Raw genomic sequence first — 18,235 nt, 5'->3', positions numbered from 1 at the left:
AATCATTTGGTAATATGGAAAGAGCATTGGCAGATGGAGTTTAATCCTGATAAATGCAAGGAGATCCACTTTGGGAACTAATAAGGATGGGAGATATACAATGAATGGTCGGGTCTTAGGGAGTATTGAGGAACAGAGGGGCTTTGGTGTACAAGTCCAAGGGTCCCTGAAGGTGGTAGCACAGGTGGATAAGGTGGCGAAGAAGGCATATAGCATACCTGCCTTCATCAGCCAAGGCATGGAATGTAAGAGTAGATACAACTTTATAAATCTTTGATTAGATCAGAGCTGGAAATACTGTGGTCCCACGCTATAAGAACGATATGATTACACTGGACAGGGTGCAGAGGAGATTCAACAGGATGTTACCGTTATGAGGAGAGATTGGATAAGCTGGGTTTGCTTTCCTTGGAGTGGCAGAGGCTGTGGGGGTCAGAGGGGTATACGAAATTATAAGGGGCAGAGATAGGGTAGATAACAGGAAACCTTTCCCCATAGGAGACATGTTTAAAGTCATAGGGCTCAGGTTTAGAGTAAGATGTGAGAGGTTTAGAGGGGATCCGAGAATAACTTTTTCATGCAGAGGAGGGTTGCAAATTGGAATGCACTATTTGAGTGGGTAGTGGAGGGAGATACTCCCACCAGATTTAATAAGTATCTACGTTGCATAATGCAGAAGACAGCAAGAACTTTGTAATTTGTTTAGAACAGTAATATTATACATTCTACTTAGTTTATTAACATTTGGGATATGTGCAACTAATATTGTTTATAAGCTACTGGTATGGTAATAGTTAATATGTAAACAGCTTAATTAAAGCTTATTTGCTTATGATTTGTCATGTGACAGGAAAGATGTCATGTGGCAGGAAGTCATTTGATCATGTGTATATAGGGAGATTTTCCACAACCAGAGAGAATTTTTCTGGACTGGAGCTGGAAGTAGAGCTAAGGATCAAAACTGAGAAGATATATCACCATTTGCTGTCATCAGGACTGTGGAACAGCAAAGGGGATGTGAGAGCATTGTTTTATTTTGTCTTGAGAATGGATTGGTTGAGCAGACTTTGTTTCAAGCTATAGTCTTGGCTGAGTGATGTCGAGGGCTATTTAAGATTCATGCACATGTTGCCAGGAATAACAGAATGTGACTGGGGACTGTGTTTTGTTGAGTAGTGTAAACTGTTTGTTCTTATTACTATTTGTGTAATAAAACACATTGAATCAGCTCAATCTAGATGAGCAATTGAATTGCTAAGGTCTAGAAAACTACAAGCTAAGTACTAGTATGTGGGATTATTATGGGTAGGTACTTGATAGTCAGCAGAGATATAGTAAGCCAAGGGGTTTTGGTGCTGTACAATTCTGTGACTTCCTAAATGAAACTAGAGAAAAGATGAAACTTGTAAATAACTTCATATCCTGATTTCCCTCAATTTTGGTTAACAGATCTTGCATAAACAGCTCTTAAGCACTTTGAAGAAAATAGTTAAGATGCTTTTCTAGAGCTAAGAGTCTTAACAACTGAAAGCATATCCACCAGTGGTAGACTGATTAAAATCATTGAGAGTTCAAAATCTGAGGACCATGGACCCCCCATAAGTTTTTACGTAGACTGAGGGTGATAGCTATGGAGAGGTTTGTTTTTTTAAAAAAAATGAGAAGTCTACAATCACTGCATTGTTTTACAGGGAATCAATAAACTTCAACCAGCAGAACAGTGTCAGTAAGGATTGAGTCAATATCTTCTGTTAAGTATTTAAGGTTGATTTTTGTCCAAATGAAATCAACCATTACCTTTTTGCATTGCATATATTTGGGGAAAACTGCTTTGAACTAATCTTTGCCGTGTTGGAGAAACTGCACTGGCCTCAAAGGTCTATAGTTTGTCAGCACTAAAAACCTACATGTTAAACTCAACACATACTAGTATTAACAACCTGACTGGACTGAACATTCCATGCAAAAAAACTTTATGAAATGTGTAAAATGTATCAAATAACATTCAACTAATATTACAACAATCCCATAACCTGGACTCGGTGTTGACCATTATATTGAAGTGATATCCCTTTCCTATGCAATCATAAATTAGAATTTTTTTGGTACCTTAAATGGAAACTTTTCAACTTTCTCCAAGAAATCATTACTTCTGAAGTAAATAGAATAGAGATTAATTATATTGATGCTTAATATAACTTAGCAGCAAGTTAAATTAATTTTTCAGGAAACATTAAACCAAGTAAAATTTAATGGGCATAATTCTAGATATAATTACAATCTTTCTTTTAGAAAAGGATGCAGTATTTAAATGTGGAGGAAGGAACAACTTCCATCTTTTGAGCATGTCATGTGTACCAGCATTAAGCAGTTTTGTGTGATTAGTTAACAGCTTAAAGCATTGAAAGCACCATTGATCCCACCATACCTTTCATCCAACCTCAGTTGCAAACACTACTGCCAAGAAATTGCATTATTCCAAAGTTGGAAATAGTGGAAGTCCAATCAAACTAGATTGGTGATCATCATCAGGGCTTCTGTCAGGGACAACTGTTGGTAGGAGACGGACTAGAAATAGCTCGATTAGATTTTAACTACTTTTAAAAACACCAGCTGAGGTTGCTCATACTTAGTAAAACTGCCATCCAGTTGTCAGAATTGGCAAGATTACCATCTCATTATTCTGGGCTTGTTTTGCACCCAGATTCTGAAGGCAAGAGGTATCTTAATTCACTACTTCATAATTCCACCTTCCTATTTTCCCTTGCTTACTTACCATTTCTCATTTTTCATGTCATGGTTAGAGGTTGCACTTAAGCACAGCTTTCCCTGACCCTAATAACTTGAACACAAATTTCTTAATTTGAAATTGGTTGGGATTGGCATAGGTTTATAGTCACTTGTACTGAGGTAGTGAAAAACTTGTCTTGCAGATCAATTCATTACACAGTGCATTGAGGTAGTACAAGGTAAAACAATATGCAGAGTAAAGTGTCAGAGTGCAGTGCACATAGACAAGGTGCAATGTCATAAGGTAGATTGTGAGGTGAAGAGTTCATCTTATTGTACAAGGGAACTGTTCAATAGTCTTATAACAGGTGGGATAGAAGCTGTCCTTGAGCCTGATGGTACATGCTTTCAGGTTTTTGTATCTTCTGCCTGATGGGAGAGGGGAGAAGAGTGAATATCCCAGATAGGTGGTGTCTTTGATTATGCTGGCTGCTTTACTGAGGCAGCAAAGTATAGACAGTCCATGGAGGAGAGGCTGGTTCCATGTGCTGAGCTGTCTCAACAACTCTCCAGTCTCTTGTGGTCACAGGCAGAGCAGTTGCCATACCAAGCCATGATGCATCCAGATAGAATATCTTCTATGGTGCATTGATAAAAGTTGAGTGTCAAGGGGGACATGCCAAACAACTTCCTCCTCCTGAGGAAATGGAGGTGCTAGTGAGCTTTCTTGGCTGTAGTGGCTGTGGTTGGACCAGAATAGGCTATTGATGTTCACACCTAAGAACCTGAAGCGCTCGACCTCAGCACTCTTGATGTAGACAGGTGCATGTGCACTACCCCTTTCCTGAAGGGAATGACCAACTTTTGTTTTCATGACATCGAAAGGTTGTCATGACACCATGTCACTAAGATCTCTATCTCCTTCCTATACTCTGACTTGTTGTTTGAGATACAGCCCACTAAGTATGCTCTGGAAATGTGTAGATGGTGTTAGACCAGAATCTGGCTGTGGTCATGAGCCTACAGGGAGAAGGGGGCTGAGGACATGGCCTTGTGGGGCACCAGTGTTGAGAATAATCATGCTGGAGGTGTTGCTAACTATCCTTACTGATCGTGGTTTGTTGGTCAGGGAGTCAAGGATCCAGTTGCAGAGAGAGGTGTTGAGTCCCAGGTCTCACTTTAAGTTTGCTTAGAATTGTAGTACTGAAGATTGAGCTGTAGTCAATAAACAATAGTCAAACATGGGTATCTTTACTGCCTAGATGCTCTTGAGATGAGTGTAGAGCCAGGGAAATGGTGTCTGCTGTAGACCTGTTTTGACAGTAGGCAAATTACAGTGGGTTGGTCTTCTGGGAGGCTGGAGTTAATGCATGCCATGACCAGTGTCTCAAAGCACTTCATGATGGATGTCAGAGCCACCAGGCAGTAGTCATTAGGCACATTACCTTGTTTTTCTTAGGTACTAGGATGATGCTAGTCATCTTAAAGCAGGTGGGAAGTTCTGATTGAAGCAGGGAGAGTTTAAAAATTCTTAAATTCAGTTTTGCACCTCCCCAATATATAGCTCTACATATTAAACTGTAGAAGGATGCAATGAATCTAACAATATTGCTTCTGAGTGGCTTTCCTCAATCTTTCAGAGGATGGACAAAATGCCAGTGAAGGTCAGCCAACATGTTTTTTTTTGCAACCATTCACATGCTCATGAAGTTCTCCTTCAAATCATGCTCACTTTGACCTGGAAATGATCATTCACTGGTATTGGCTGATAGAACACTCCATAACAGCACTGGAAGTAACTTTACCATACAGATGGTAGTGGTTAATGAAGAAAGCCCACTACTAGTGGTTTGTAAGCAGCCAGGGAAAACTGATAAATGAGAGCCTTTGGAGAGACATAAATTTCATGAGATCCCTTGGAAAGGGGCTAGCAGCTAGTGGAGGCACTACCATCAGCTGTTTCAAATTCATCAAACAATGATTGCTCTGGTTTGGGTAAGTACAATTATGTACCTCCAATGGGAATGCAAGTAATTTTTTTAGAATATCTTTTGTTTCACTGCTTGCTGTACTTGGTATGGAATAAAAATGCTCTTCTCACAATGAATAAGGGACTTTGGTTTAATAGCTTGATTGATTTTCTCTCAAACCTTCAGTTTTTACATAAACTAGAAAATGAATTCCATATTGTCTTTATCTTTAATATTCATCTTAAATACAAGCCATTTTTAAAATGCAAATGAAGATCAGTTAAGTTGTTTTAAAATAGTATCAGATTAAAGGATAATATTAGTTTTATTCATGCAACTATTCTGAACCAGGAAGCCTTTGGTATTACTTTGAACATGAGTATTTGACTAGTATCATTTTTATACATAAAACCTTATTTTGTGGACACTGGTGATAAAAGTTGTCTTGCTGAGCAACTGAATACTAACACTGCTCTTCAACTTAGTTCAAGTATTTTTCTGCACATGTTATCTTGTAACTTAAGCTCAATTTTAAATTCAAATTTATTCTGAAGGCTATTTCCTTCTAATTAAAGTGCATAAAATTAATTTCATTTATCCTCTTGCATTTCCAGTACTATAGTCATTGAGGAGTGGAAAATGACTACACTTGGAACACAGGAATTTGACAATGATCAAATAATCCAAACAAATGTTCTTTGAAAGATGGATATCAGTCAGCATGCTGGTTATAATTCCAAAATAGTTGCACAGGATTTCTTTCAGTATTTGAGCATATCCAGCAAGGTCATTTGTTCAAATTTTCCTTGAAGGTGGTGGTTAGCCACTTGAACTGCTGCAATCCTTCTGAAGGTACTCCCATAGTGCTGTTCCAGGATTTAGACCCAGTGATGAGAAAGGAACAGTGATTTCCACCTTGGGATAGTGTGCATAAGGAACCTGTAGGTGGCACTCTTCCCATGTCTACTGCCTTTGTCCTCTGATGCTGGTTCAGGTGGGGCTGTCAGCATAGCTTTGGCAAGTAACTGCAGTGCATTTTATAGATCATAAATATTGCTGCCATAGTGAACCAGCTGTGGGGAAAGTTTGGCAAAAGGTTTGTCAATCAAGCAGGCTGCTTTGTCCTGGATAGTGTTGAACTTTTTCTTGTGTTGGAGCTTCACTTTTTCAAGCAAGTCATTTACCATTACACTCTTGACTCTTGTGCCTTTAGGGTGATGACAAAGCTTTGGGTTGTCGAGAGCAGAGTAACTGTCCACAGGACACAGCTTCTGAATTGCTTCTGTAGCCACAGTATTTGTGGGTCCAGGTGAGTTTCTGATCAATAGTCACCAAGGATGCTGACAATGGGGTATGTGGAAATGGTGATTGCCTGGCACTTGAGTGAGAGAATATTTGTCACACAGCAGCCCATACATGAAGGTTGTCCAGATCTTGCTATTTGTAGGTATTGCTTTCCTGAATTGACATGAATAGAATTTAACCATGTGCAATAATTAAAATTCACTAATCGTATGAAAGTTGAAGACATTCAGTCTTGGACATTGCCCTGAGGAACTCACACCAATGATCTTTGTTTCCCTTTCGATGCCCATTAACTTAGTTTTGCCAAGGCTCTTTGGCAGCACACTTGGTGAAGAACACTTTGTCAATGAAAGTCATTTTTGTATTACCAAAATTCAGCTCCTTGATCAATGTCTTGACAAAAGTTGAGCCTAGAGCTGACTGGTCCTGGCAGAACCAAAAGTGGGCAAATTATTGGTAAGTGCCTCTTGATAGAATGGTGGGCAACATTTTCCATCACTTTGCTATAATTGAGCTGTTTGGTTGGTGATTACATTTCTCCTTTTTTGTGGAGGAAGTTCTTGGGCAACATCCCATATTTTTGGGTAGGTGGCAGTGTTGTAGCTGAAACTACGAGAGGTAGGTAGTTCTGGGCACAGGTCTTCAATCCTACACCCTTTAGCACTTATGTTGAGCCCTGCCATTGAGGATAATAGGGATGTTATTGGAGCCTTGTATAGTTTCCACTATTACTTGTAGCAAGATGCATTAAGACTACAGTTTTGTCTGATCTGTTTTTAGCTCTATTGCATTGTTTTTGTTGTATAGTGTACATGTAGTCATGTGTTGCAGCTGAGGTTCATGCCTCATTTTAGGGTTTGCCTTTTACTGATTCCTGCATGCCTTTTCCTCCCCATTGAATCAGGGCTAATCATGTGACTTTATTCTAATAGTAGAGCAAGGGATATTCCCCAGCCGTGCTATTTAAGATTGTGCTGAAATGTATTTCTGCTACCATGGGTCCACAGCATCTTGTGAAAACTGCCAGATTGAAGTCCTTCCAATTTAGCACAACTCTAGAGCTGCACAAGACAATGGAAGGTTCTCTTTGTGAAGACAGGATTTCATCCCAACAAGAATGTTACTAATGCTGGCATAAATGGATGCATCAGCAACAGGTAGCTTGGTAAGAATGAGGTCATCAATTTGCCCTGATCTTGGTTCACTCACCACCTACCATGATTCCACCATCTGGCAACTTGGTGATTTACACTTGGACCCCACCAGGGTACATTCTGCACTTATTCCAACTGTTCAAGAGGGGGGAGAATGATTCTTCAGTTGAAGGCAAGTAGTCAAGGAGTTTCCTTGGCCACATTTAATCTTTTGTCAGGAGACTTCAGGTGGTCTGCAATCAATGGCAAGGACTCCCATGGCTATTCCCTCCATTTTGAACTGTGCTGCTACCTCTGGAGGATTTGTCCTGCTTGTGGGACAAAATGCACTGGGGGGGGGGGGGGGGGGTGGTTGGAGGAATCTGGCACATTGTTTAAGGCTTGATTCAGTAAGTATGACTATCAGGCTATTGGTTGAAGAGCCTGTGGGGTAGCCCTCAATTTGGATACCAGTTTCCTGATCTTGAAGACTGCAAAGTTGACTGAGAACAGTGTCAAAATTTGGCTGTTGGGCGAAGTGGATTTATCGTTCTGGTTTAAGTGATTATGACATAATTGACTTGCTGAACATCTATCTGAAAGGCAGAATAGGCTTGAAAGTGCAAATGAAATTCACAGTCACACAGCACAAATAGGCCCTTCAGTCCAACTCATCCATACTGACCAAGATGCCTTCCTGAGCTAGTCCCATTTGCCTGTTTGGACCATCTCTCTAGGCCTTTTCCATCCACATACTGTCCAGTACTCCCTCAATACTGTGCTAGAATCCAGACATCTTTTGCTAAAGACTTGAACCCACTATCTTGGTCTCTGAGAAGGAAAGTATTGTGCATTGATCTATGGCTAACATGAGATCTTGAATACTATGAAACACAGAATTGTGTTATACTATGAAAGCTGGGGGGGGGGGGGGGGAGAGGAAAACAGACTAGATGTGAAAAGTTCACACGTTGCTTACTGGCACCCATTATTTACCTACTTGGGAATGAAGTTTGATAGTTATGATCATTAGAAAATGAACACATTTCATTAATCTTGCAGCAATAACATCTGCAACAGGATGAAAACTTAGAAATGTAATAATATTTCAAACTATAAATACCCTATGATTTTAAAAAAAAAACAACCACAGATCTAAACATTAAGTAAAAATAGAAATACTAGAATGAGGTTCTTCAGTAAGAAAAGGCTGTTAATATTCCAAGCGAAACATTGAACTGTCTTTGTTTATGCTCCAGCAGAGCTTCCAAAACCTAATTGGAATCAAAGGCTAACCCAAGTCTTTTGTATTGCCCAGAAGGTATGACTGAGAATGTCTGTATCAGACCAATGTTTTCCATAACCAATCTGACCTGGAAACTATTTGCAAAAAAGGACTTTTGATACTGCACATCAATTGCTATTCATCAAAACACGGGGCACTAGTAAGAACCCAATGCAAATCACTAACCTGGATCAAGTATTGAGATGGGTTGATATAAACACCCCCAATTTACATTCAAAGAATGTTTGATTTTAAAAACATTCCCAAACCAACCCCCAACCTGGTGCATAGCCAGGTGCTCTTATATTTTAAGTATTCACACCTGTGCATTTAAGTTGAGAGTTTGAACGATGACTAACACTTCAAATTGTACAAGTTCAAATCCTGCCATGGCAACTAGGAATTTTGAAAATCACCCAACTAGTTTGGAATAAAATTAGTTTATTAATACTTATTCTAGATTTAAAGAAGAGATTCACTACTGCCTTTTTAAGGGAGCAGGTTTACCATCTTTCTGGTCTGGCCTGTATGAGTGTCTAAACCCACAGCAATGCGATCCAGTTTACTGTTAAAGTAGCCTAGAAATCATCCCCTTCAAGGGCAATTGGAGATGAGCAATAAATTTGGGTCTTGCCAGAAACACCCATATTCTGTTAAAAGATACTTAAGTTTCTTGCACAGATCAAATGAAACCTAATGTTATGGTGTGAAATATTCCAACTTTCCTGCAATTAAAAGTTGAGAGGTTGAAACAAACTACTAAGATCAAATTGCAAAGCTCAGCTCAGGAATTTGCATTGCAGAAGTCTAAACCCACATCGAGGAACAAATTAAAGACTCCAGCATCCTACCCTTTCAGGAGCAGCAATGATTGAGTGGCAACAAGTATTCCTGAAAGCTTTGCAGAAATTTGCAATAATTTAGTGCTGTCTTTAAGCAAAGATGTAAATCATTGCTCTTGGATTTAGGATTTCAGTGTGGCCAAAGTTTAAACACTTTTCAGGCTTTCATTCCTAAATCCCCTGAAAAACCTTGTATTAACTTGTGTTTAAGTTTCATTCTCATAAGCTGCTTTGCTGAGTACAATAACTGTTTACTTTTTAATTGAGTATGGTTAAGATTCCTGACAAATCAACTGTGTATCCTTGTCTTGGGAGAGCCTTAGTTAACTAAGGATTAGAGGTCTTTGCCTGTTACTATAATCCAGATTCTACTGGTGCAGACTGAACGTAGTTCAGAAACTCTTGACTTGACCTCTGAATTCTATTCATCATAGGATGCAAGTTATTCTGGCATTAGGGGAAACACTGCAAGCAATACTTTCATTACTTATACACCAGATCAGTTAAGGGTACACTTCCTTGAACTGGTGAATTTGAGTTGGGAACAAACCCAACAGCTTTAATTGTTTGACTGCCAAATCACTTAATTCAATTTCTCAATTTGCCATAGCAAGACTAAAGTCACATGCCTAGAAATTAATTCCCACTTGATAGCAATAAAATATGTTAAAAGTAGTGACAGTGCACTTACCTGCTCCCAAAATTCATTCCATGGTTAGAAATTCAGAAGCTTGAGTATAACATGCTATCACTGCTGTATAGTGTTGTGTACCACTGAACAGTGAATTTAAGGGAATTCTTTGAATCTACATTTTCTATTCAAGTTCCATAACTAAGTTTATTGCCACACAAATCATTTTTTGACAACCAGTAACCTTGAGGTCTAACTACTCAGGCTGGTACCAGAATACCAGTCAAACAAGCAATTAATTGTCAAAGCAGTCAGCATAGATATTAAAAGCATCTAACTACAACATACAGAAATAAACAAGATCCCTAAGAATTATACTTTCAAAAAATTTTACCATCTATTGATTTTTAAATTCTACCAAATCATTGATTGCTATTTTAAATCTCTCCTTTGCTGTGGGCTATTACAATACTAAATATCAAAATCACAATACAACCACCAACAATCCTACCCACCTTGCTGTTTTGAAAATGATTCTGTACAATAAAGGATACAAAAATTCACTTGCACAATATAGAAGATTTAAGAATCCCAATAAATTGTTGATTTGATGTTCAGCACTTCTGGTTGTGTGGCCCAACTGCACAAAATAGCATCTAAACTCCAACTGAATTGCTGTTTGAGACCTTGGGTCGCTAATTCTTGACATAAGAGGGTGGAGTTGGTGTCAGTGAACTATTCTAAGTTCAGTGGGTGTAGCAGCCACATCAGATGCTATTTTTTGAAAGGTGGAGAATCAGGACACACCTAGTAATAAAGATACTGGAAGTGTGCAAGAAATTAGTGGTGCAGTTAGAGGTTACTATAAGATGCAGAAATGATGGAGAAATTTAAAATCCAAAACAACCAACAGGTCAGTCATGGGGGGTAGGACTCTCAACTGATCAAAGTCTAATTAACACCCACAATGAAATTCCAGGCACAAGTATTCATCATTGGATGCATTTATGTACTTTAATGTTTGATTAGACATCTGACTCACTTGTCTCTGGTGTCTCAAAGGGTGAAATGTTTCTCAGCTCAATGTCCTTGTGTCATTTGCATGTGGCTAATCTTGGATGTTTTCTACACTTTCAGTCACACATACCTGAACCATCTGAACTGTTAGAACTGTTCCAATTGCATCAAACCACATCATCAACAATGCAATAATGATTAAAGACCACCTTGACAACTTTACTGCAGAATGCATTCTAAGATCCTTAGAGGTTGAAGGAGAAAAGGACAAAGTGTAAAGAGCTGTTTGTAATGCTTCCCTCTGAGTTGCACTCTGACACCACTCAGCCACTACCCTAATTAGAACTCGCCATGTTTCTCCAGTTTCTGTCCCATTTCCCCTCGTGCTCTCACTGAGCTCACCTTGTCCACCTTGACTGGCCTCCCTGATTTCATCCTCTTAGTTAAAATCTGGAAACTAACCTGCATTTTCAGATGTCCAATAAATATGTATGCTAGTGCAGAACAAAAGCATGCAAATAAGGAACATTGTTTGTTGATTTCAACCAAATTGTCTCTGCAAGGTTGATACTCCTATTCAATACCAAACACCAATGAACCTTATTAGAAAGTGGATCTATATAATAAAGAAAAGGGTTAAACCTGCTAAGGTGTACTGATTGTGTGAAGCACAAACACTTGGGCAAAAACCAAGATACAAATTGACTGAAATAATCCCAAGATTTAACAATGCCCTCAGGAGAGGAAGGATGAAAAAGATTAAACATATTGACATAAATCCAATATTCATCAGATTTGCTTAGTTTGGATTTGTGCTGTAAACAGTGAAACTTCCAGCTTATTTTAAATGTTATTGCTGAACAACTTCACACAATAGTACACTGACATGCCACCCAAATATGGTGGAAGAAGCAATGAAAGCTTGATCAGAAATTTAGTTGCAAAAAGTATTTCTTAAACACAAATAGCAGCAGGAATTTGAAGGAAGAAATGAGCTTGGAGTAGAGAATGACATCAGGAGAAAATGAACAAGGTAGTTAGATACTATATTTAATAACAGCTGTTCAAAGTTGTATGTATCTATGCATTCTGATGCTAGGCCATGGAATACAATTGAAATCCATATTGTATTTCAAGGATTACTACAGTGTTACAACTGAATTCCCCTCAATGCCACTGTACACTATCAGCTTTGAGAACTGCATAACCATTGAACACTACTAAGGATACTTCATCCAGCTAGTATTAAAAGGGATAAGGAAGATACACCAACATCAATATTTCCATTCAGTGGGATTTGTTTATTTGTGTAATCAACTGCAATAATTTCCATACAAACGGGAACTATCAAAATAGACTGATCAATTGCCGCAGTAGCTTGTTGGTACCAGCTGGATTTTGTCTTGCAATTCCTATTTTTAAACTTGCCATGGTGCCAAATATTGACATGGGCTACATTTGCAAAAGACATGTTGAGGTTATTCAATACTAAACCCAAGCACTTGTATTTTGTAAATTATCCATAAAGTATTCTGTCATCGCATCTTCATGATATTGAGAATTCTTAACATTTGGAAAAGAATAGAAGCTCAATTGTTTACTTTGTGGAATACAGCATATTGTACTCCACTAAATGGAACAGACTAATGTTTCCAATGCTTTAAGCTCTCTTGCCTATGCATAACTTAAGCTTTTTCCGATTACAACTCTTTAGACCTACTCCAAATAGACAGGGAAGAGGTAGAAGGGCAAAAATTATGGTAGTTTTAACCTCTAGTTCAGGACAAGCCAAAGACAGGAATCAAATACTACAATCTGATAGTTAAAAACAGCTAGATATATTCTATAAGAAAAATTAAAAGATCATTTAAGATTTTGGTGTCATCAGCAGTTTTCCAAAGAGAAACTTGACTTTAAGAATTCTTTTGAAGTGAAATAATGCATTACAGGTAATACAAAATGGGGACATCATTAAGGTCAGAATAATATAAACTGGACAAATGGCAGAATGGATCGCAAGCTAGGCATAAAACAGAAGGGTGATTATTTAGCCAATCAAATGGATATTCCAAAGTGATCAACTACTGTTTGCAATTTACACTAATGGTTTTGTTGTTGCTATTAGACATAACTTTAAAATTTGCACATGATACCAAATGGGAAGTATGGTGACAAAATGAAGGAAGTTTGCAGAAACATGAGGTGATGCTTTTTGATCCTGGCCAATGAAGAGCTCTCCTGCCCACTTGCAGTATTTGAATGCTCATCCAAATAAAGGAACAGCACTCAAATGGACAAATGTCTAGAGCAATATCTCATACTTTTACTAAGTCAAAGTACCATAGTGGAGTTTCTTAAATGATCTGTAACAAACTCTTATTGCCATCATGTACAAACCACAAGTTGCAATGAATGAAGATGTATAACTGGCATTTATTTGACTTGTTACAAAAAGGTTGTTTTATCTGCCAACCTTTGTTGCTAACAAAACAATTTGGGACTTCTCTATTAGACCATCTATATGGGATTTTTGGTGGGGGGGGGGCGGGGGGGGAAAGAGGGACAAAACTTTGTAGCAACAATGAACAATTGTTAGACCCTATACGAACTCAAGTTATTGTATTAGGACTTTTATTCTTGTTTCTTAAACTAAATTGTCTTCAGTTTTGTTTTTTTTTAAAACAACCTTATAATAAAACTGACAATATTTTGCAATGTCAACCCTGTATCTTGTTTAAACTTGCTCTCAAAATGCGGATATCATGCACAATTACTGAACAATCATGTTTGCTTCAGGGAAAAAAAATGGTAAAAGGAATACTTTAAAGGCCTGTATTTATTGTCAATGTAATTTGAAATTTATTAAAAACCAAAAGTTGGTGCATTTGCTTAGTTTTTTAAAAAGGTTTGCCAAATGATTAAAAACTAAACAATTAAAAATTAAGCCCATGAACAAAGATGCAGGAATCTGCAAGTGTTCCACTGGAATGAACAAATGAAGAAGTTTCTGATATGTGAAAACCGGCCACACTACATTATTTTTCAACACAAAGTCTGTTTGTAAGCAGCCTGCAAAAATTCTGATGTCGCATCAAAACCAGCCAGAGTAAGATGGTTTATGGTCTTTCACAAAATGCTAAGGTTTCTCCCCATTTAGCAGTCCTTGCAATATGCCAAAAATCAGACTGAGTAGCATTTCTGGTCATTTCAAAATGACTTTCATCAGAGCTGAACTTGTGCTCCAAAAGGCAGTCCTAATTGGATGCTACTGGACATGGACAAGAAAGGTTAAAGGGTCAGATTCAAGTTCATGTGGAGTCAACAAATCTTTTGGCTAAGGTAGTGCTAGGAGCAACTTCTATAATGGGTGTAGAGCAGAATATTCTACCAGAATTCCTGTACCTAATCACTGATCATAGTGACTTCTGTTGGAGATGTAAGTCTTGGGGGGGTGGGAGGGGTGGGAAAAGGAGGTTGCTCAGCTCTGAAGGTTAAATGAACAGCCTACTGACATTTACCTTAACTCATGTTTTTTTGAGTGACTACTTTGTTTCAACAAGCCACTTCCATTAAAAAATGACGTGTCAAAATATCTCTACATTCTTATCACTTAACATTCTCATTTTTGTATGTTGTGTGCAAATTTAATTTTCCATACACATCTGAACAGATCCAAATTCTGCAATACAATTCTTGTAGTTTTAAAAAAGCTTAATCAGTCTCGATTACTAATGAAAAATGTTACTTTTAAAATTAAATTTCTAATCTATTTACAACCCCATAACCCTCCAATATCTCCAAGCTTCTCCAAGTTAGGGGCCTAATTCCCTTCCTAATCGTCAAGCACCAGAATTCCTTCAAATCTCTCTGCCTTTCTCATCTTTCAGAGCATCCTTTAAAATCTACCATCGATTTTGCTCACCTGTCTTGACTGTCAAACATGATTTGTCAAAACACCACGGGCTTGCTTTCAGACCTACACAAATGCAAGTTATTGTTTAAGTAAATGCAATCTAGCAATTGGGAATACACCAGAATGGGGAGGAGTGTAAATCACTTTGAATGACCTGGTCAATTCTGATGCAAGGTCATTGACCAAAACAATAACAGTAATTCTGTTATTCTCTCCGATTTGTCTACTGTTACAGCAGTTTATATTAAAAAAAATCAAACAAAAACCAAATTGCCAATTTATTTAAATCCACATTAATATTCCTTATTAAAGTAATTCATTTTGCATTTTGTGAATAAGGTATTACTTTAAGCTTTACTACAACCAGCAGATGTGAAGATCTATTTTAAATAGTTTAATAGATCTGGTATAGAAGCACAATGTGAGTGACACTAAGAATCAGTATTGTATATAATACATAAATGCGGCACTTCTACAATATTCATAATGGCTTTCACAAAATGCTTTAGAGTTGATACTGTTTAAGCTCATCAATCTCAAATTAAAATTAATTACAGCACTAACAGGAACACATTTGAACAGTAGATCAAGCAATTGGTTAAAAATGCACCAACATGCAACCAGTATTGCAAATAAATGATAAGCATCTAACTAAGTGCACCAGGAAAAAAGGAAAATGCCTTGCATCATTTCTATTACAGATCAAACACACATTACAGCTTTAATTATGGTCTGGGCAAGCTTTAGATCTTCAATATCAGAGTAAATCTACGTTTGATGTGTACTTTTGGACTAGTGTCTTGCATCTCTAATTTTAGGCTGAAGACTTTTAATTTGAGAGCAGTTGCCTCAGATCTTCTTAAGCATAGATGCCACATATCATTAATTGTGGACTAATATCCCCCTTTGGTCCACACTCCTACTGCAATCAGCATCACGAATGATCTGAAAGGAAACGGGTCTCCCAATCCTAAGAACAACAATAAAGCTACTTTTAAAAGGCACTGGGCTAAATATCAAATTCAGGAAACAGAGAAGTGTTGAGCAAAAGGTCGGCCACTGCAGCGGTTTGTTTTTCTCGCATCCTCCAGTTTAGATAAGGGATTAGTTGAGTGCTGAAACTTGACCTTAAGCTGAGGGACTCACCCACGGGCTCGGCGCTCTGCAGGCTGCTCCTGCCGTGGAGTCTGGGCCGCAGTTTCTTGGCTCTGATGGGGATGGGGTCTGACATCTCGTCTCCAGCTGAGGATCCCTCCGACTGCGAGCAGGAGGAGGAGGAGGAGGAGGAGGATGCTCCTCTTTGACGCGGATCGCCCCACCGCCACGGCGAGGAGCCACTCCGCTCCGCCACCGCGCAGGCGCCCGGCGCCACTCGCGCAGGCGGCCCAACGGCCGGGCCGGCGGCGCGGGAGAGGCGCAGGCTCGGCCTCCCGAGGGCAGGCCGCAGGCCCGCTGCCCCTAGCAACGGGCCCAGCGCCGGCCGGAGCCACCGCCACCGCCTCATCGGGGGGCTGCAGGTACTGGCGGCCGCGCCTCACGCACGGGGACGGGCGGGGGGAGGCAGGTGCCAAGCTCCCTCCCCCAGGGACAGAGGGGGAGACTGGCGACGGGGAGATTGAGAGTGAGCCCTCGCCCCCAGGGATGGGGAGCACCCTCACCCAGAGGGGGGGAGAGTGAGATGGAGAGACTGGTGACAACAACTCGTCCCCAGGGACAGGGAGAGAGGCCGGGGACAGAGCCCACCCCAGGGACGGGGGGAGAGACTAGGGGACTGAGCCCACCTCAGGGACAGAGGAGAGAGACTGGGGACAGAGCCCACCCCAGAGACAGGGGGAGAGACTGGGGCCAGGTAGACTCGGAGTGAACCCTCACAACTGGGGACAGACTGGGAGTGAGCCCTTGCCCCCAAGGGATGGGGAGGGGGGGGGGGGGAGATGAACCTTCACCCAGAGGGGGAGAGTGAGATGGAGAGACTGGTGACAACAACTCGTCCCTAGGGACAAGGGGAGAGACTGGAAGTGAGCCCACCCCAGGAAGAGACTGGGGACAGGGAGACTGGGAGTGAACCCTTACAACTAGGGACAGAGAAACTGAGTGAGCCCTCGCCCCCAGGGATGGGGAGAGGCTGGGGGGCAAACCCAAGGCAAGGGGGAAAGAGGTTGGGAGTGAGCCCTCCCCAGATACAGGGAGAGAGGAAGAGATGGGCAGTGAGAGTTCACACAAGGACCGAAGGAGCAAGAGACTGATTGCGTAGCCCTCACGCACAGGGACACAGGCTGATGGCAAGACCACACCCACAGGGACAAGGGGAGACTGGCAACATGACCTTGCCCACAATAGAGAGACTGGTGACGAGACCTCACCCACAGAGACAGAGGGAGAGAGACTGGCGACGACACCTCACCTACAGGGACAGATGGAGAGGAAAAGGCTGACTGCAAAACCCTCACCCACAAGGTCAGCAGGAGAGATTGGCGACGCTCCCTCACCCTCAAGGCCACAGAGGGAGACTGGCAGGGTTAGAATAAAATAAACAGAAACTTGCAGGTCCAACTTCAAAAAGAGATAATTGAATCTCTAAGAAGCAACTTGAAGATCCAAACTCTGCCGGTTCAGACAGACAGGAAAAAGTCTCTAGAAGAATACACCGATTGCAAGTTACAGATCTGACTCTGTTCTCAGGGCTTTATTCACTTGTGTAATTCCTTAAATACCCAATTTAAAAATAAACCCTTGCTGAGTAAACATGACAAGCATTCCTAACACTGTTTTAGAAACCCTTCTGTATTATGTACTTTGGCAAACAGATCCCATGCCAGAAATATACTTGTAACACAATATAGACCAGTGAATGCAAGGGCGATGAAAAAGATGGAGATAACTTGGCACACCAGTAACCAGAAGATCTAATCATTCTCTCATTCAAATTATCAAAAGGAAGACTTGCATAGGTATATTGTCATTTTCATCCCCTTCAGGACATCCCAAAGCACCTTGCCAATGACACACTTCGGAAATGTTGTCACTTGTAATGTAGTAAACAGAGCAGCCAGATTATTCACAAAGGACCTTGTATCACAATGATGACTGCAGAACCACTATGCAATAGTAGAGTGATAAGTTACTGAAGCAGCAGCTATAGAGTTTTGGGCACTAGTTCCAGATCGAGAGGCACGAGTTTGACTCCCACCATGACATGTGTGGAATTTAAATCATTGAATGTAGAATTAAAAGAAAAATACCCTCCTCGGCAACTGCAACCATGAATCTGCTGTATTGTCATAATGTCCTTCAGGGAAGGAAAACTCTGATTCTCATCAGATCTGGCCTATATGTAACTTAAGAACCACCAATGTGGCTAACTTTTTACTGCCTCCTCAGTGCAGGCAACAAATGGACAATAAAGTCA

General features: G+C 40.1%; 1 protein-coding gene across 3 annotated transcripts in view; it reads right to left on the bottom strand.

Moving 5' to 3' along the window:
• The window catches only part of LOC127580720 (AMP deaminase 2-like), a 126,596-nt gene that overhangs the window by 90,188 nt on the left and 18,173 nt on the right, over positions 1–18,235 (bottom strand). For 2 of the 3 annotated variants that reach the window (XM_052034493.1, XM_052034494.1), the window contains exon 1: positions 15,973–16,329. The exons of the other annotated variant lie outside the window; for it this stretch is intronic. In XM_052034493.1, the coding sequence (XP_051890453.1) occupies positions 15,973–16,057 (85 nt within the window). In that variant the 5' untranslated portion in view covers positions 16,058–16,329. Of the gene's footprint in view, positions 1–15,972; positions 16,330–18,235 lie in introns of those variants that run through there. 3 annotated transcript variants of the gene reach the window in all.

The sequence above is a fragment of the Pristis pectinata genome, chromosome 20, assembly GCF_009764475.1.
Source record: "Pristis pectinata isolate sPriPec2 chromosome 20, sPriPec2.1.pri, whole genome shotgun sequence".
NCBI lineage: Eukaryota > Metazoa > Chordata > Chondrichthyes > Rhinopristiformes > Pristidae > Pristis > Pristis pectinata.
This window is presented reverse-complemented; position numbering and strand designations above follow the sequence as displayed.